Source organism: Podarcis erhardii, assembly GCF_964252035.2.
Source record: "Podarcis erhardii genome assembly, chromosome: 4".
NCBI lineage: Eukaryota > Metazoa > Chordata > Lepidosauria > Squamata > Lacertidae > Podarcis > Podarcis erhardii.
The window spans coordinates 54,000,624-54,021,083 of record NC_138508.1 but is presented as its reverse complement, the minus strand read 5'-3'; the positions used below and the strand labels follow the sequence as shown (position 1 = coordinate 54,021,083).

At 43.0% G+C, this 20,460-nt stretch overlaps 1 protein-coding gene across 7 annotated transcripts; it reads left to right on the top strand.

The window, feature by feature from the left end:
* The first annotated feature begins 3,028 nt into the window (after positions 1–3,028).
* LOC309340484 (interferon alpha/beta receptor 2-like) lies at positions 3,029–20,174 on the top strand. Of its 7 annotated transcripts, none has more exons than XM_081859286.1 (13): positions 3,032–3,167; positions 6,300–6,412; positions 7,148–7,244; positions 8,138–8,196; positions 10,740–10,781; positions 10,915–11,035; positions 12,233–12,304; positions 12,550–12,630; positions 14,040–14,212; positions 15,065–15,207; positions 15,828–15,990; positions 16,223–16,344; positions 17,172–20,174. In XM_081859286.1, exons 4-13 carry the CDS (start codon positions 8,154–8,156, stop codon positions 17,898–17,900), a joined length of 1,689 nt encoding a protein of 562 aa, XP_081715412.1. In that variant the 5' UTR covers positions 3,032–3,167; positions 6,300–6,412; positions 7,148–7,244; positions 8,138–8,153; the 3' UTR covers positions 17,901–20,174. The 7 variants fall into 7 exon arrangements, with proteins under 7 accessions (XP_081715414.1, XP_081715412.1, XP_081715413.1 ...); XM_081859287.1 differs by lacking the exon at positions 3,032–3,167 and adding an exon at positions 3,256–4,414; XM_081859288.1 differs by lacking the exon at positions 6,300–6,412 and having other exon boundaries at positions 3,029–3,167.
* The last annotated feature ends 286 nt before the right edge of the window (positions 20,175–20,460 follow it).

Sequence of the window (20,460 nt, the reverse complement as noted above, 5' to 3'; positions counted from 1 at the left end):
CACTTGGCCCTACTGCTGCTCCGCTACCATGTTTGAATGACGTGTTAAGTCAAACCATGGCTTAGCCTAGGTGGTGTGGCAGCAGGAGGACTGAGGGAGAAATGCAATGTCCACCATCTCCTTTCCAGAAACCTGCACACATGCATGCTCACACACTAATCCTTGCTTTGGCTTAGCATTATGTGAGAACTTAATGATGCACTTCCTTGAGGAGGTAGTGAGACAGACGGGTATCTAACAACTTCTTCTCAGTACAGATTTTTTTAAAAAAAGGAAAAGAAAACCAGCTGCTCTGTTGAAAAAGAAACTCAGACAACACAATAACTTGCATTGTAGTAGATTAGGGAAAAACTCACAAGATGCAAATACAAATATTCTCACCAAGAATACAGTTTCAATGAAAAAGAATCCCCTTCTCAAAGACCTAACATTGTCAGTTAACATTCAGTTTCAGTGATTTCTTAAAGTTTAGATTTACAGGATGTTTTAGGAAGGCCCTAGTGGGACTCACTCCTAGTGGGAGTCCCTAGTGGGACTCACTCCAGAAGTGGTGTTCAAAACAATCTGCCTAGCCTACCAAGCCATTCTTGAGACATTTTCCTTTGCCCACCCATGGAAAGCTCCTTCTGCCTAAAAAACTGCCAATGGAAGTCCCTCCTGCCATATTAGGCAGAATAATGAAATTAATAATCCCTCTCCAGAGATAGAATATCCAATTCTGGGGATAGAAGAATATAAGGGGAGCCCAGCTGGGTCAGACAAAAGTTCCATGTTGTCAGGTATCCTCAATCTCATGATGGGCAATCTGGTTCTAGGAAGACCACAATCAGGGCATGAAAATACCAGCCAAGCAACTGGTACTTATGTATTTGCATTATTTACAGTTAATCCAGTTAACATGAAACAAACAGGCAAAAGTACAAGTATACAAATATTTAAAATTTCTGTTATACACTCAAATAAAGTATGAGTTTCATAAAGTTCCTAGCAATATCTGTGGGTTACCTTGAACCTTACTGCACCAGTAAGTTATAAAAGCACTATTCCCTCCCAACACACAAATAATCATATGATTGCCTTGCCTCTCTACCTCCTATTATATTTCTGAAGCTCAATTCAGATGAGACTGAGGCACTGTTAGTTCTGCAGACCAGATGGATGGAAGGTTGCCTGCTTTTGCTGGAGTTTCACTTCCTCTGAAGAGATGGGTACTCAGCTTGTGGGTATTTCTGGATCCATGGCTGTTGCTTGAGGCTCAGGTGGCCTCACAGTAGTTCATACTTATTTATTTATTGTACAGTGGTACCTCGGGTTAAGAACTTAATTCATTCTGGAGGTCCGTTCTTAACCTGAAACTGTTCTTAAGCTGAGGTACCACTTTAGCTAATGGGCCTCCTGCTGCCGTGGCGTGATTTCTGTTCTCATCCTGAAGCAAAGTTCTTAACCCGAGCTACTATTTCTGGGTTAGCAGAGTCTGTAACCTGAAGCGTCCGTAACCTGAGGTACCACTGAATATTCATTAATTCACACCCAGTTCCATGTTCTCCAATCCAATTTCCTGTTGGCTGACATATTGCATTTGAACTGCCCTGTGATCTTCAGCTGAAGGGTGGTATACAAATTTAATTAATTAATTAATTGATGGAAACCCAGGAGGCAGGGCTTTGTCTAGGTTTGAAGGGGGGCAGGGGAAAGTGCCTTCTGGTGGGCCCTTCCTTTCAGTGGGCTCTTGCAGCTGTGGCAGCACAGGATGATGCTAGGCCAGGGGCATTGTGGGCAATTCAAAGGGTTGCTAGGTCCAGCCTCCTAGTGCTTTTTGGAATGCTAGGACAAAAATTTTCTAAGGGGAGGCATCAGCAGTGGGCCCTGCCAGGGTGTTGGGTGTGACTGACAACTGCCCAAGGAGGGCATCCAAAAGGGAGTTGTATGCAGCGTGTGATTTTGCTGCAGTTTGAGAAAGCAAGTGCAGGAACTTTGACTCGGCAGATTAAAACACTGCAGTGAGCACTATTTAAAAATACTTGTGTGTGGTGGAAGTCCATGCGGAAGTGGTTTACTACGCTGAATACCACATAGTTGAGATTGCAGGCGCTAGGCAAGAATTTTTCCTCTATAGCCAGGCCTCTGGCTGCTTAAACAATCTATGGCTTTTAAAATGTATTTGTGGGAGGGGGTTACTGGTTTTTGTTGGTTATTATAATATTTTGTGTTTTCATTTTGTATTTTTATGCTGCAAAACCGCCCTGTAATCTTCAAATGAAGTATATAAATTTAATAAAAGTTAAAAAAATAATTTAATCACAGATACTGTACCATATTGTGGGGTAGTACTTAAGAGTGTATGACTAGAACCTGGAAGACTAGGGTTCAAGTTCCCACTCAGGCATGAAGCTCACTGAATCAGATCTTTAATGTTGTGGCATCAAGACCTTGAATTTTCTCCCCTTGAATAGAAAGTGCTGCCTCTGGTGCTTTTTCGGTGCCTATTGATGACTTTCCACTTTCAACCGGTCTTTTAACCTGAGCTCTTTCCCAGTCTGCCTCTGTATTAGAATTGCTTTTAAGCCATTGTTACCGTTTCCTCGCTTGTTGCTTGCTGCCCTGGGCTCAAATTTAATAATGGTAAATAAATGAAAGTAAGACCCGCACGACAAGGCTTACATTCTTTTGCATTAGGCTGCAACCATATCACCCCCCTGGCTGCAAGTCCCCCTGAACTCAGCCGGGCTTAGCAGACACGGGGCAGAGATGCTAGGGAACAGGAGCAAGACACGCACCACCTCGTTCAAACGTTACTCGCAAGCAGGGTGTGCATTAAAAATCGTCGCTCAACCTCTTACAAACCTGACCGCTAAACTAAGCTGGCTTTTTCCAGGGGGATGAACACAGGAGGAAGAATTAAAAAAAAAACCCACCCTTCCTTCCAACCAGCCCCAGCCAGTCCCGTCCCCCGTCCCCCGTCCCCCCCGCAAGCAGAGCAGACAAAGGCCCGCCTCCCCCCCTGACGGCCCGACCCCTTTGTTTTCGCTTTCGGATCCGGCGGAGGCGCCTCGGCTGCCGAGCGAGCGACATGGCGTCCGCCTGGAGGAGAGCCTGGAGGGCTCGGCCGCTGCAGCGGCGCAGGCGGCGGGGATGAGAGCGGCGGGCGGGCGCTCGGGCGCGGCCAGGTGAGCTGCGGGTGGGGCGGGAGCGCTGCCTGCCCGCCTTCGAAGGCGAGGACCAGGCGCCCGAGTGTCCGCGGGGGAAGCGAGGCTGGCGGGGTCGGGCTGGGGCTGCGCCTCGGCGGGTCCCCCGCGCAGCCTGGAGCTTCTCGGCGAGGCGGGGGAGGCCGGGACAAGCCGGGCTCCTCCGCCGCCCCTCGCCCAGATCGGGCCTTGCAGGCTGGCGAGGAAGGGGAAGGAGGGAAGGAAGTGAGCAAGGGGTGGCGGCGCTCATGCGTCGTCTAGCGCCGCCTCGCGGGACGAAACGGGCGCCCATTTAGTGCCCCCACGCAGGACTCGGCTTGAACTCCGTGGGGAGACCCGTTTCCGAAGGAAATGGCAGCTGAAATAAACGGGCTGATCCCCTGAGCTGAAGCCTTAATGATGATGATCCATCCAGATGCTGGTTATTTGTGGTTGCTGGCTTGTGTTTAAAGTCTCTCTGGATTTTGTATTGTATTCTGTTTTGTGAGCTGTCCTGACCTATAATGAGGGAAGGGCAAGGTGTAAAATCTGTGTAAGAAGCAAAGAAACAGTTCCTCCTAGAAGATTATTTGTTGTTTTTAAGCCCATTGATTTCAGTGGGTTTCAGTGAGAGGGCAGACGTGCTAGTAAGGGCATTGGACCTCACTGCTAGGATGAAGCCACAAGACGGCTCATAAATTTGGTATTAAAGAAGTATCTTATTCTATTAGCAAGTGTGGCTTAGCTTCTAGGCAATTTCTGGCTGTGCTAGCAATCCAAAAGGAAAAAAAGAAGCCTGGAAACAGTATTGAAAAATGAATCTTTATCAAGTAATAATTGTGCCCAAGCCTTTTGCTTGTTGACAGCCTTCTTCAGGGGTATAAGATTAAGGATCTGCTGACAACAGAAATTCTAGTCTGGTATTTGCCCATGGGCGGATAATGAGGAAGGAACAGGTCACACACACACAATCCATTCCCCAAACATCCTCATATGTTCAGATGAAGACACTTAGAATCATCTTGGCAAACTCTGTCTTATCAGTGTTCAAGCATTCAGACCTCTCTTCGCAACACAGGAAGGGCTGTGGGTGCGTGCAGAGATTTGGAGACAGGGTTTGCATGTGCTTCCCAAGCCTTATGTTTCCCGCATATGTTTGCCCAAAATTCCTGAAGAAGGCTAAACAGAAGTTAGCTTGTCATGGTAACCTTAATCTCTGCTGCTGAAGAAGGTTGTCATCAACCAAATGTGTGAGGCATTTTAATTTGTTATTATTTGAAATAAGATGGATTTTTCAGTACAGTACCACGTTTCTTTCTCTCTCTCTCTCTCTCTCTCTCTCTCTCTCTCTCTCTCTCTCTTGCTTCCTTTGATTTTGGGGGCTGCCCCCATTTCCCCCTTCGCTGATAGTTGGGAAGGCATTAAAAATCCGGTGGATGGATAGCTATGCTAAAAGGCTGGGAAGGACCTTATTGGTTTTTGTGCATCATGCTACTTACCTATGGACCTGCACTAATGGGAAGATGTCAGAGAATCTTGTGTGAATTTTATGTTAACAGTGTAGATCCTCTGGCCTTTGTGCCTTGTTAGGTCTAGGAATCTGTTTTCCTTAAGCCATGGTCACCTTCCTCGCACTTAATGTCATATAGGCTGTCAGATGTAGCACAGGCAAAGTTGTCATTGCAAAGGAAAAAATTGAGATGCTTTAAGTGAGCATTGGATTGTTCCTTGGGAAGTGAAGCTTGTATTCAGCATCTTTCCTGCATGGCTGAATTTTTATTTTGTGGGCTGGTTTTAATTCAGGCCATTGTGTGAAGGAAATTATCTCACCTGACATTATGGCCCTGCCCTCCTGGCAGAGTGGCCATTGCCTGGATCCCTATCTCTGCTTTATGTGAATGAGCAAACATGGCAGCTACCACCATGCTTAATTTAATCCTAAAAGTCATTACAGAGCATTTTTGAAATACACAGCTTTCTTCGTTCAATCTCTATATTCACAAAATCATAGAATTATAGAGTTGGAAGGGACCACAATTCCTTTTGCCTCAAAGGGCTGTTGGCTTGTCATGTGAAAGGAAGACGTGGTGCAATTTTAAATGTGTTTACTGTACTCAAAATTGAAGCCCTGTGGTTTAATTGCCACTCACTTCCTGTTACGTCTCTTCTTGTGAAAGGGAAATGGTGATTACTTAAACATTACAGTATTGTCTTTAGATGTGTGAGTTTCACCAGAAACCAGGGTATTTTCCTGATGCTTTCAACCTTATACCAAACACCTCATGTGAAAGTTTTTAAAAGTAAGCTTGGTGTTTAATTAATTTGATGCCTTCTTAAGTGTAGTCTCAAACAGAGGACAGGACTCGTTTTGCAGTAGAAGGGATATCTGTAGAAATAGCTTATGCTAGAAGTGTTGAGATGCAGCTCATCTTGTATTAAGGCTGAAGAGATTTGAATGGGGGAAAGTTGATGGAGAGAGAAATCTCCAAAGGCTCCCTGCCTTCTTTGTCTCTGACATCTGAAGCAGAGATTAGACATCTTCCTTTTGTAATATGCTTCTGCAGACATCAAAATATGAGCAGGTGTAGTTTATGCTGCAATTTCTAACTTCTCTTAATGTGGGGTCACATTAAAAAGAAATGTGGGACTGGCTGATTTAGAGGACAAAGCTTTTGTCAGGTTGCATCCACAAATGATATTTAAAATGGTGTTTACACAATCCAGGGCACTCAGATTATTAGAAAAGTCAGCTAGTAAAAAAAAAAAAAAGCACAACAGAGAGTCTCCCTTACCATATCTACTAACATACCAGCAAAGGGCAAAGCAAGTTAAGGGTCAGGATACAATCATGCAGTAGATACCCCCCCCCCAACTTGGCTTAGTCTCAGATTAGGGAAGGGATTTGCAGTAGCAGGAGGGATTCTGGAACCAAGTCTAGCTGCATTGATGAAAGAATGGAGGAGTGTGGAATTTTTCCCTTCTCACACTTCACAGAAAGAGAGAAAACATTCCTGCACACACTTGGGTTGTCTAAGGAATCTACACACATGTACAGCTAACTTAAAACTGGACTATGCTTCTAGCCAGGAACAGTTCAGGGGTGGAGAGAGACAAACATTTATTTTGCCACTTCAGTCTTTCCCAGGAATTGCATGATGGTGTAGCTGCAGTTAACAGGTGTTGCAGCTTGCTGTGTGTCTGCTTGTCAAGGACATCGCAAGGAACCATATCACTGGCCTACTGTGAAGGCATTTACAAAATGTTTGTCATAAACTAGAGTAAAAGATTACCTGTTTATCATATGGACTGAATTTAGATGTCATGCTAAGCCATTAACTATGATTAAATAAACCCTGTGCACAAGCTCCATGCTGGTGAATAGAGCACTTCTGTTTTCTCCTTCCTTAAATGAGTAGGATCACAAACCACATCTAAAGCCATGCTTGAGATTTATTTATCACAAGCAAATCAACATTCAGAAGCCAAGAACAATGCTTAGGGTCAGATCATGGTTTGGAGAGAACTAAATGTGCTGGTTCAAAAGTAACACAAAGCCAGTAACACCATAGTTTGTATTCTCACTTGACTGAATGAGGAGTAAAGCAGGAGAGCTGAGCCTATGAGTGCCGGTATGACATCTCATGTACAGGATCATTTGCTGAACCATAGTTAATGACCTAATATTCTTTCTGAATGTGGATGTGTTTACCTGTTGTCCAATTTCGTTGGTTATTTTTACATGCTGTGTTTCAAGCTGTTCCTGAACCCTATGAAGGGAATAGGCACAAGGTTGATTTCCCATTTGACAAAGGAGTACCTGTTTAAGGAAAATCCCAAACTATATTGTGTGTACAAGAATACTCCAAGCCTGCCAGTAACTTTGCCTCCTGAGAAGTCAGACTAAAGATGTTACGCTGTATTTTAGTGTTAACCGTTCAGGTTGAACATTGTTTTTATCTGAAAAGAGTTTCATTTGATTGCAGATGCAAGAGTTACGTCAGCAGTAGGGATCACCCAGTAGGATGTGATTTTAAACTATGATGGCACTTTCCATGGGACCACTGCATTTCTGCAAACCTGGTGAGTTAAACCTAGAAAGAATTGAGCTCTTTGGGTCCCCATCACTTCATTTGCTTCTTGTTTGAGCAGCCTTCAGAGTCTCCTGCTTCTTCTTTGCCAAATAAATTTGATTCTCAACTTCTGCCATTTTCCCAATAACAAATCTACTCAGTTGAATCCAGGAGTAGCCAGCAGGGAGGTGAGCTGTTGTGGGCCTGGCCTCCAAGCAGCAGCAGCAGCATCACTGCCTGGTACTAGGGCAGAGCAGGAGAGTAGCAAGGCTACGGCTGTGGAGCTACGCAAATGGAAACAATAAGATGCTTCTGGCAGGGCTCCTGCACAACCCTGACCTCCACCTGCCTCCACACCATTCTGATATTTGGTGGTGATGCTGCCGCCATCGGGTTAGGTCCGCCTTTTGGCCCTCCCAATCATGGCTGAAGGTGAGTATTAAGTGAAAACTGTGTAAGGGTAATTTTAACACACACACACCCTCCAAAAGGAGAGAAGGTTGGAGACTTTGCCCCCATATCCTTAGACTTGCTGTAAGTTTAGACATGGAAGCAAACCATTGAACTTGCTGTCTCTGCACCTGTGGTTGCGCCACACATTTATTCTGCAGATATTGTAGAAGCTCTTTCAGGGAACTGTACTTGTGATTTGCTAATACACTAGGCTGTAAACAGAAGAAAGAGGATCCTTTAGTGTACTCTTAGAATTCATTAAAAAAGCTGTTTCCCATTGTAAGCAGAAAAGAACTCTGTCTCGTACAGAGCAGAAAGCTTGTTTTACTGCCTGCGTGAATGCCTGTTTTTAAAATTTGAAGATCCTCTTTGTATTCTAAGCTTTGTACTGCCCCTCTTTGATCTTAAATGCATCTGCATCCGGTTTGTTTGTGCTCTTCCTGCTTCTAGGATGCGGTTTTAAACTATGATGGCATTTTTCATGGGACCACTACATTTCTACAAATTTGGTGAGTTCAGTCTAGAAATAATTTAATGGTTTAGGCTCCCAACCCTCCTTTCTTGTCTCAGCTACAGGTTATTTTTCTTTGCCAAATAAATTTGATTATTAACTTCTGCTAATCATAGATGGCTCAGTGAAGACAGCTTTCACCAAGAAGTGAAAATACATTGAGACTGCCTGAGTCTCTTGCCATAAGGGGAAAATGTACTTGTGTTCAGTCACTAAAAGAGATGGAATCACGAAGCCAAAACTAAGCATTTAAAAATTCCATTTAGGTCAATGGGATACACCTAAGGAATGTGCAGCCTCATCATGTGCGTGTTTACTCAGAAGCAAGTTTCACTAAATTTGTGGTTTTTGCTTGAAACCACAAGGAAACACCTGTAACATCACGGTTGTGTCAGGAGTCCTGCAACAATGGCATTCCTGTTTTCGAAAAGCGTTTTAGCCATTCTTTGTCAGTTTTTGGACTTTCCCTTGTTAAAATAATATAAGAGAGACTTAAGTAATTTTACTGCAGTATGAGCTATGTTAGGCAGAAGCATTCTCCATCTGACGAATTAGAGCCAATGACCCTCCTCTCCCGTTTCAGTTAATTATGATGCAGTCTTACAGATGAGTGGCATAATAAGGTAGTTGCACCTCTTTTTGGGAGGTGTATTTTGTGATTTTAATGCAACTACCTTCACAGCTGAACTGCCCAGCTAGTTTCCCTGCTCATTTTTGTATGTAGTTGTAGTATAAACTTAAATGGCGCCTTCAGCTGTATGCACAGTTCTCCTCTTTAAGCAAACGCAACACGGCTTTGTGGGATGGTGGCCTCAGCCCCTGAGGTGACACAGCACTTATTGCCCTTTGATTCTGCAGACTGGCAGAATTAACACTGCTGTTAAAGGTGTACTTCAGATTGAGATCCACTGCAGTACTGATAGTATAAAGGTAAAAAGTCCCATCTGAATAGATCTGCAGTCCTGCTTCTGGTTCACGTAGTCCTCTTAGCCAATGCTGTTTACACCTGTTTATGATGTTTCTTTTTGCAAAAAGAATGAGGAAAAGGAAGGGCATGTTCAAATCAGGCTTTAACATGTATTGCACCGGATCTTTGTTTTTTGGTGATTTGTGTGCCATTTCCAAAAAATACTGCTTGGAGGATCAATGCATTGTTTAATACATATCAACAAATGGAGAACTGGTACGAAAATATCCTATAAATTAAATGTGATATGTGTCGTCCTACAAATAATAAACAGGAAACTTTGTATATAGAGATACTATAGTAAGAAATGGAGGTCATTTCACTGAAGCGCTACCCATATTTATTTACACCCTGTCAGACTGAAATTCCTCTTCCCCACACTGTTTGACCATCCTTTGAGTATCTCATCTGTTGTAACCCCTTTCAGCAACTTTCTCAAAAGCACATCTACCCTGTTTTAAAGCACTGATGACAGACAGAGATAATTCTTCAAAATCTAGGGTTGTTGGTCCATAGGCTTAAATAGAAACAGTAAAATGGGTAAGGCGAAACAGCTTTTGGTGAAGAACCCTAACAACCATCTGGCAGCATGAAGCTAAACAGAAAGTAGCAGAAAGGCCAATATTTAGCATGTCTTCTGTTACAAGTATGATGTTGGGGAAGTAGAAAGGCCACCACCTTTTTAAGGGTTCTGACTTAACACTAGCAACTCATAGATATGTATGAAGAAGAAGAGGAAGAGTTTGGACTTGATATCCCGCCTTTCACTCCCCTTAAGGAGTCTCAAAGCGGCTAACAATCTCCTCTCCCTTCCTCCCCCACAACAAAAACTCTGTGAGGTGAGTGAGGCTGAGAGACTTCAGAGAAGTGTGACTAGCCCAAGGTCACCCAGCAGCTGCATGTGGAGGAGCAGAGACGCGAACCCGGTTCCCCAGATTATGAGTCCACCACTCTTAACCACTACACCACACTGGGTGTATACTTTTCGCCCTATCTGAGCAGATGCTGCGCATGTTCTCACCCCAACCAGCTATGGGGGTCCCCATGCAGAAGCTATATTACTTCTTTGTGGGTGGGATCTGTCTGCTCTGATTGCAACAACAACCACCTCCCCATGGTCCACAGAAGCAGAAATTTGAACCTGCAGAATAAATTATGCTAATTTACATTGTACTTACTTGGCATGATTTATATCGATAGCTGCATATATAGAAACTTGAAATACTTTGGACACAATTGGAGATTTAAAACCTAGGGAGGAGAAAGATTGAAATGTGGGGTTGGAAGGAGGTGGAGTATAGATTGCTTAGAACTAGGAGCCATAGAGGAGGAGAGGGGGAATAGAGGTGACTAGCCCTGCTCAAGGTCGCCCTGACTTAACACACATTTTCAAACTTCCCCAAAAGTCCACTTCCACCCCACCCCCCCATTTGGAGTGATAGCAACAAATCTTGTCTTTTGAGTTCTTTTCCCAGGAAGTACATTCCACTTGGCATACAAACAGTGTTATGTATGTTTTCTACATTGAACAGATTTTATTCCCCCCCTCATGTATATATTGTTTTAATTTATAGTGTACATCAGTGCTCTGATTTCCGCTCTGTGCAATTTAATTGGTAAGTATTTTTAAAGTACTTAACATTTGCTGCCAGGTTCACATTGTATTTTGTTGGGAATGAGCAGCAAGATACGCAGCTATTTCATCATGTATGATTGATAAACTTTGTATATTCTATTTTGCTCCACAAGAAACATCTGCTGAACTCAAGTTGAAAATGAAGGCAGAGGATTTTGAGTACATTTTAACATGGGAAGCTGGAAATAATACAGGGACAGCCACATGCTACAATGTGATGTATAAAGAGAGAAGGTACCTATGCTTTCCCTAAAATATATTCCCACGTTTTGTAAATTATTATGAATGACTGATATATGGTACAAGATCATTATTGGTTTGGATGTATCTAGTTAAGGTCCTGTCATATGAAGAACAGAAACCAAGAGTCGTCTGGCAGCTTAAAGACTAATAGATTTCATATGGCATGTGATTTTGCAGACTGCGTTCCACTTTATCAGAGGCATGAACTGTTATCCTCAGAAGATATATATACACATGGCTGTAGAGGGGGAAACCTGCACATGTGGGGTCACATGATCATTAAGTGCAATACGTGCTAAGTCAAGCCAAACTTTGATGGATGCAAATTAACAGCAATAAGGGGGGGGGAGCTAACAAGAATAAGAGTGCAATCCGGACCCCAGTGGGATGGCAGTGGGGCTTGGCAGGGTGACAAAGCCACACCACATCCAGAGTCCCATTGATTTCACCAGCTAGGGTGAAAGGTGGGGTCAGGGGCAGGAAAATTGTGTTTTGTTGCTGTGACAACTCCAGTTTGGAACGACAGGTGGGGCTGGATTGGGCCTGTTTCCACATCTGACTGGTAGCTGGGCTGGCATTTGATGCCTCTGGTAAAGTGGATTCTCAGTCATGAAAATTTATCCCATAAGTAATTTACTTAGTTTCCAAAATGTTACAAGACTCTTTGTTAGTCTTGCTGCAATAGACCTGCAGTGCTATCCTTTCTATGTCTTCTCAGAAGTCAGTCTCATTGCAATGAGAGTCCCAGGCAAGTGGGTATCTGACTGCAGTCTTAAGACAGCAGTCTTGAAATGGTCAGCATGGAAACAAAATAGAAAAGATCCAGAACCAGACATCCACATGAGGCTGCATTAACTGTTATTTAGGTATCTGAGGCCTCATAGGAGAACAGCCATTTCAGGTTTGTGTTTCCTATTGATGCAGCTATAATAACTAGCTGTTACTCAAGTCTGCCTCATAGTTCTCAGGAAGGTAAGAGAGATGAGACCTGGACTTGGGTGAGGTGACAGCATTTAGCCATTAGGAAGCAAACACCCCTCTGTTTGGTCAATTAACAAAGTACATTATCTGATTTGCACATAAACTAACATAAGGGAAGAGTCACAGGCTGATCTTCCTACAGAGTTCCTCACAGGAGACAGATAACAATAAATTAATCCTCCAATATGCTTCTCTCCCCTTTGAAAGCTCAGTTTGTCCTTGGCTATCAAAATCAGCGGGAAGAAACCAGGTGCATGATTCTTCTTTCAGTAAGTCCAAGTAAGTAAGGCATATTTTAGTAGTCAGTACTCATACGTATATGTTTGTCCTTGTGACGTTTCCCAATCAGGGCAAACTTGGGGGCAAATTCCCAGGGGAAATCTAACATGTTTCTGAATGGAAGCACAAGTAATTGAATTCTAGGAGCAATTGGTAGCTGGTCCTGGAAAAGAAATTATGTTTGGGGGTTGCTCTCCCTTGGGAACTTGCTTCAGACAGACACCCTCTCTTCTCCTTCTTGCCAGGTCCCAGCAAAATGAGGCTCCAGTATCTGGGGAGCTGGCCATTTGTCCAGCTGGTGCATGGTCCAAAAGCAGCAAAGAGCGGTAAGCACTCAAAGGCAAGCAGATGTTGAGATCCAAGGCAATATGTAGGAACTAGGCACAGTCCTCACACAAGATGAGATGCAGCGGCTGAGACGCAGACTCCAAGGCTAGGGCAAGGGCAGGAAACCTGAGGCCCTCCACATCTTGCTCAACTCAAACACCCATCATTCTGTACCATCTGCTGTGTGGGCTTGGGCTGATGAGAGTTGACATTCCACAGCATGTGGAGGGCCCCAGGTTCTTCAGTCCTTGGCTATGCCTTAATGTGGCCTGGTACACAAGGGTTGGCTTTGGGTCCAGCTGACAATACTCTGGAAGTACTGCAGCCTAGAGGACTAACTTGAACTACAGTGTTCAGTCTTGGCTGGAGCCAAAGCCCCAGTGGTGCAGCATGAGAAAAAGATACACCTCTGTTTGCCTCTATTGGCCTGCCGGTCAGTTTAATCAGGCCCCTGTGGGCAGTTTATTTCCTGGGGTAAAATCCTTTAAAAAGGTCAACAACTTCAATCCTAAAAAAAGGGCAACAACTTTGGGTCGGTCGTCACGGCCCTTCACTTCATCAAATCTGGCCCTCTTTGAAAAAAGTTTGGACACCACTGCCCTATCCCCTGTAAAGAAGAGATGGTCTTGGGATGTTTGTGGCAAAGAAACACAGGATGGAAATGAGAAAGGCAACCGTTAGTAAGAACTGAGCAAGAAAGAGCAGAGGGAAGGAGCTACTTGGTTCTGGAGATAGACAAGACCTTTGTATTGGCGGGGGATATGCATCCATAAACTGGATAAATATTGAGTCACCTGCACGCTAAGAGAGGAATTGCCCCTCCTGCACTGCCTTCCCACAGACCTAAAAGCCGTCTCTCTCACTCTGCCCACCCACAAATACAGCCCTCTGCCCTTTTCTCATCACTGGAGGTGGCAGTAGAGGAGTCCAAAGGAAGCATTTGTGAGTCGAGGACCCTCCACCCGCATAGAATTATAATAAGACACACAGACGCATTATTTTAGGTTAATGGGCAAAATTAGGCCACAACTTTTATTGGTTACAGCATGTGAGTAGTATTGGCTTAGGCATTGGATTAAACAGCAATACACGACTCCACCCCACACAGCCAGGAGTCATAACACGGTTAACAACCAATGGGAGAAGCTTGTTGATGCAAATACAACTGGAAGCTCCCCCATGACGTCACCAAGGTACCACAGTATTTGAAAAGCCACCAAATGTACATTTGCACTGACATCCTTCTCACAGAATGGGACACTTCATATCAAATTAGGGGATGAGGGTGAGTAAATATATGCTTGATCTCACTCCGGCATTCTGGAAAGCTTTCATGTGACGCTTTTGAATTTCTGCTTTATATCCAGTTGGGAAGTACTGATTGGCTCCTTCTTGTTTCCATTTACAGTTATCCCAGACCGAATATGAAGATTGTCGCAGAGTGTTCCAGTATCACACGTTCATTCTGTAACTTGACAAAAGAGTTCACAGATCCCTGCAAGGCATACATAATTGTAGTGGATCAGGTCACAGAAAGTGGAGTACATTATTCAGCTATTCAGTTCAGTCCATATGCTGACAGTAAGTAATTTGCTCCTTATTTATGTTTGAAGCACATGCCTTATGCTTCCTATAAGTCCTTGTCAACCACACAGGTTTCACACTGGCCAAGGCAGAAGGTAGAGGCCAGTTGTCAACCCCCACTAGGTCAGCTCCCAGCAGGCTCCAAAGCTGTCAGTGCCCTGCCCCACGGGCGGAGGGAACACAATACCACTGGCACCATGGGAGAGGGAGGTACCATCATGGCTGCCCCCCCGGACACGTGCCGCGCACCCTCCCACTGCGAACAGTGCGCCACGCCCCTGGGACGTGCGCCAGCCCCGCCTCCGCCTGCTCACCGCCCCCCGGTGCCAGAGCATGCAGAGCCCTGGGACCAGCAACCTCATGCAATTCTAGCCCCCCAAATCCCCTTCTTCAGTGTATTATTTTCAGTTATTTAGATCATCATTCTTTAAGTGCCAAGAGGTGTCATGGTCCTGACAAGCTTTATCTCCAGCTCTCTATGGGCATCCTCTTGCTTTTCAATGGAATGAATGGCAATAGTGTGACACCACACTAAGATCAGAACTCAGGACTAAGCGCCATATTCAGAGCAGACTTTCGGGAGCAGAAATGAGGATCAAAGAAGGCTGAAGGCCAACAAGCTAAGAGGCTTAAAGTTCGGTTTTGGGAAATTTCCAATCAGTAGAACCCCCACCGTACCTATTTAGCCTTAAATCTGAAAGAAGCATACCTGGGAGAAAGTTGTATCATTTCATTTGAGATCTTATGTCCAAGTTAGTAGTGCATTGGATTGTAATTTCATTAATTTCTCTAGGGCATAGCTTCCCAGTCACATTGATTCCTTCTTTTCTTCCTTTCTTTGTTCAACAGCATGCCTAACACCACCCCAGTTTGAGATTTCTGCTTGTCCAAGCTGCGCAAATGTGACAGTGAAACTTTCAGCCTCGTTACTTCATGTATACCAAGAGCTTGATTATACGGTCACAGTGATAAGAGACAATGTCAAGGAAAAGGTCGGTTGCTTATGATTAAAAGGGAAATGGTAGACAGTATCAAAATTAATTCACTTCATCTGTCAGAAAGCTGCTATTTCTGTTTCTAGTTCAGGTATATCCAAACTTAATGGTTCTGCACCCTGATCCATAGCCCTGTCTATCCTCCAAGGCATGCCGAGAGTTCCTGTCTGGGTGGGTTTCACCCATTCACTTCAAAGGAGAGGGCAGCTCCCCAAGGTTTGCCTTTTCAGTGGCTGTTGACTTTGAGATAGACCAGAAGGGCTGTATATATTTTGGAATGCCAGCAGGAATTGCTGGATTGAGATGTGTTGGATTAATAGGGTAGACCACTTCCCATGCCAGTACTTGAGGATTGGGCATAGCAACAGCTAAACCAGCAGAGTCCAAAGGCCAGAGGCTACGTTGGTATTGCTGTGCCTTTGCACTGTTCCTGCAAGAAGGGCAAGGCAAATATTTAGCAGATGAACAGAAATGATAATGTTACTTATATATAGCTTTTTGTGTTTCCAGAGCACTTTAGGAAACATTTTCATAGGTATCCTTTCAATAGCCCATGACATAGGCTAGTGTAATTATCCCCACATTCAATTGTCAATCTTTTTCTTCTTCTTTTCTAGCGTGTTGTCAATACAACCAGACAAGAGAGTTTCCACACTGTCATTGGAGATTTGAGTTTCAATACAAATTATTGTATTGCTGTTGATGTGAGAACAAGTCTAAATAACCAGTGCACTCCGTCTGTCCCCAAATGCCTTATCCTCAGCTCCAATAATATATCAGGTATAATGAATTAAGGGGAGGGATGGGGTTGCAGAGAATTAATTTAAAATGATTATTTTCTTAATTTAAAAAAACTAATAATAGATTATTGATTTTAGTATTTCAAGTAATGGTTTAAAAAAAAAATTATGAATTTTGGTAATCTAGTGCTCTGTGTGCCCAGTGAAACCAGAGTGTTTCACAATAGCCGCCATATTCACTTTTCTTTAATCACCTTCTTTTTATCTTACAGGTCATATTATATTACCAGCGTTGCTTGGCATATTAATCCCGTTGGCAGTAGCACTCATTCTATTTGTCCTGTATAAAACCGGTGTTATTTGCTTAAGATGGAGGAAATGGCCAAGAGTCTTGGTATGTAGCCTTGAGACGGATTCTTTTTTTAAGCTATTTAAGATAAATAGCTTAATAAGCTCTACTGTATGTATGTATATAGAATTTTATTTATTTTCTATCTTCTTTTCATTAAACATTCATTGTTGAAAAGACCTAAGGGTCAGTCCCAGGGTCAATGTCAGTTTCATAGGGTCAGGTGATATGAGAGTTTGCCCTCTCTGCCTGGAGAGCTGCTGTCAGTGATGGACAAATAATCTGACCAGTTTCTCTATCCTATTAACACTTGATCCTCACTGCGAGAAGTGAGGTAACAGGGAACCAGGCAGAGGGCCTTCTTGGTGGCGGCGCACACCCTGTGGAATGGCCTCCCATCAGCTGTCAAGGAAATAAACAACTATCTGACTTTTAGAAGACGTCTGAAGGCAGCCCTGTTTAGGGAAGTTTTTAATGTTTGATGTTTTATTGTGTTTGAATATTCTGTTGTTGTTGTTGTTGTTGTTGTTTGATAGGACTTGTAATCAACAGCACCACAACATTTACATTTAGCCTTGTGTCCCGGGTATCTGGCCTCGACCATAAAAAGCTGGAATAAATAAGTGAAGAAAGAACCAGACTGTTCAGGGCTTTTTCAACAAAACCCCCTTTATTGAAAATGGAAGCAAATCCCAATGAAAGCCAAAAGATTCTTACATCTGTGGAGGGTTTCGGGATTAAGGCCAAAATATTGACATCCAATTAATATTTATTAATATTAATATTCAACTATGTATCACACCCCTATCTTTTTTGAAGGCATCTATTTTATTTTTCCCATCTGTAAATTTCAAAATTGTTTTTCTTTTCAGAGCATCACACCAAAATTAGACTATTCCCTTTTTAAATCAGAACCGGAAGAAGTGCACACCGTCCAGGTCACCCAAGAAAGTAAAAAAAAAGTATGTGGATACGATTCCGATGAAGAGGACAGTGAAAGCGTTGCTGGAAATGACGATTTATATACTGCACGTGGTTTTTTGGGGCAGACTTCAAAGTCCTGCTCGCAGGAGGACAATGCAGAGCCACCGTCCCTAGACTGCTCATCCACTACAAGTAAAATAGCTGACCCCCAGGATGATGAAACAGAAAAGCTTCTGCTCATAGGCTGCTCATCTGCTCCAAGTGAAATGCCTAAACCCGTAGATGCTGAAGCAGAAAACCTTCAGAATGATATTAGCAAAGAAGAAAGCCCAACAATTCAAATATTTCATCCTTCTCCTGAAGTGGACTCTGCTAATGAGCCAGACCTGGAGTGCAGCAGCTGTTCCAATGTAAACTTAAATACTGTGGTGCTAGGAATATCTGGCAAAAATATGGACATTCCTGCAACATTAACCCCTTTCGAAGAGGATGCAGCAGACTCGAAAGAGTTGTGTGTTTCTGATGCATTTGAACTGAAACATTTCACTGATGCGCTAGAAATGCAGAACTCTGACATTCATAACCTCTCTTGTTCCTGGCAAAATTCTAATGGCTCTGGAGAAAGTGAGTCATCGGATTCAGAAACGGACTGTGTTGGTGAATACATGAGCAGATGAATCAATGAATGCTCAAATTAGCATTTTTCAGCTTCCAGTAAAACAATGTATTCCCATGTCATGGGACTGGGTGGGATCTGCTGTCTAATGCTATCAGTATTGTACAAGTACATATGAAAATGCAACGCTGTTGTTAATTTCTGTAGCATTAATATGGTATGCTCTTCAATGGTTTTTGGCAATCCCATGGACTAATTGTCTTCCAAAATAACAGAGACCTTGCCTGTCTTGAGGATGAATTTCTCTTGTTACAATGGTCAACCATTGCGCTTGATCATCAAGTGTTCTTAGGCATGATACAACACTTTGCTGGTAATTGTTTCAGAATGGTTCTCCTGTTTTCCTGCCAGTGATCTTTTAGACCCCCAGGGTTCATAGTCCTTTATCTATACCTCAGTTTATTTTGTGAACCGGAATGTTTACTGCCATCACATTTAATATCTGTCAACTCACACTTGGACATGCACTTCAGTTGTCCTTTTTCACTGGTCTTATTTGTACCCATGTCTGTTTTTCTTTATGAGGATGAAGTAACTCTCACCCTTCCTTATATTATTAGAAAGCTTTAAACCGGTTCTGTGTGATCCTTTGCTTGACAAGGGCTCCAGCGATGTGGTTAAAAAGGAGGCAAAAAGGTATACTATTGTCCTTGAACTCTTCCTGCCTGTCGTAGTGGGGTCATCTTTTATCAGTTTCTCATTCTAGAGAATCTGATTGTAGCAATGGTCTGGAATGGATGTTGCCATCTTCATAACACCCTTGAGTTGCATGAAGTTTAAAACCATTTAATGTGAAGACATTTCCCTCAACATTCCTGTAATCAAGACTACGGCCTTCTTCGTACTGTGCAAGATCATCATGTTGAACACAGAAATAACGGCTGATGGATGATGAATGTACTGGGCCCCTGCTATAACCTTGTTGGGTCTAAAAAGCTTGTTGCAGCTACTCTGTGCAGGGGGAGAGGGATTTTGAGCAGAGATGTGTTTAATCACCATTTGTCTGCTCCACATTGTCCCTGAAGTGAGCAGGAGCCACTGGCCTTATTTCTGGTCAGGCAACTTCTGTATAGCTTAGTGGTAGCTCACGAATGCGAGCCTTTAGTGTGATCAACCCAGTCCTACTCTGCCAAGAGAGATTCAGTGAGTGCCTTCTGTGCCAACTTTTAAACGCCTGTTGAAAATGTTTCTATTCCACCTGGCCTGTGCAGGCAATTGAAGAGTATATCCCCCACAATGCTGTACTGACGGTTGTTTTTAATTATTTTTGCCTTAACTTGGTTTTAACTTTTTATTGTTTTCCTGTATGGGTTTTTTTATATTGTTGTAAACTGCTGTGATTTTTTTAAATAATACAATGGTATATAAATCATTTTTATAAATAAATAAGGCAAGAAGGCATGGAGTGAATAGCCATGCCATACACAGTTAGAGCAAAACAAATGTAACTTTTGCTCAATGGATTTGTATAGCAGCTCTCTAAACAGTTACTGTAAAGATGTTCCATGCAGAGGCACAGGAAGGGCTTATTTTAAAACAGCTTGAACATTAGCCATTACAGGAAATGAAAACAACATGGGAAAAAGCATCCAGCTAAACCTGGCCTAAACTACGCCAGCGTTTGGCATCTTCTGTTCCTGGAGTCTGGATGCATAGCAGCCTGTTAGCATTTTCCTTCATTTTAGCGTTCTTTGCAAGCTTTATTTGCACACATTATTTTAAATGTATCCTTCCAACATTTTGGGCAGTCAGAAAGGCAGGAGACTTCTTTTTCAGTTTCTCTTTTGTGTAATTTCTTGGGACTTCTACAATAGTGTTTAGGTTTTATTTTCCTCTTAGATGTCAGGTTCTTGGACTGAACAGTGGACTTTTCTGTGATCTTCTGATCCTCCTTGTCAGAACAAACTAAAACTCTTTGATAACCGCAAACAGGACACAAAATGGTTTAAACAGTTTCATTCCTTCACAGTGGGAAAGAGGAACACCCTTCCTTGCAATGTTCTGTGTGATTTCTGAACATTCTGAGAACAGTTGCCTGCTTCATGGGAGCAGACCTGCTGTCCAGTACTTGAAAGAGCAGGTTGAAGTTCTTGCCATAACTGGACTAAGGAAAAATAATGCCAGAATATTTTCTTACCCAGCGGAAGTTCTTGCAGTTACCTCAGTATTATATGTATTTTCTCTGTACCTATTTTAAAGGATTAATAATTTTGTATGTATTGAAGTATAACTGTACTCACTTTGCACATAAGTTTACTAAAGTAATCTGAAATTATTTTGTTCACTTCATTTTCCTTGTGGTACATAACCCTTTATGAGGAAGGCATGGGCTAATCCACTGGGAAAACTGAGTTGCACAACTAATTTTACACAGAGGAGACCTTACTGAAACGAATGGACCTAACTTAGCCATGTTCATTAATTTCAGTAGATCAAGTCTGAGTAAAACAGTTTGATATTGCCCTGTGTCTGATACTCAGGTAATAGGTTTTGGTTGCGCAGTACAAGCCTACTCATGAGTTCAATAAGGCTTGCTCTCAGGAGCTGTGTATCTGCAGCCT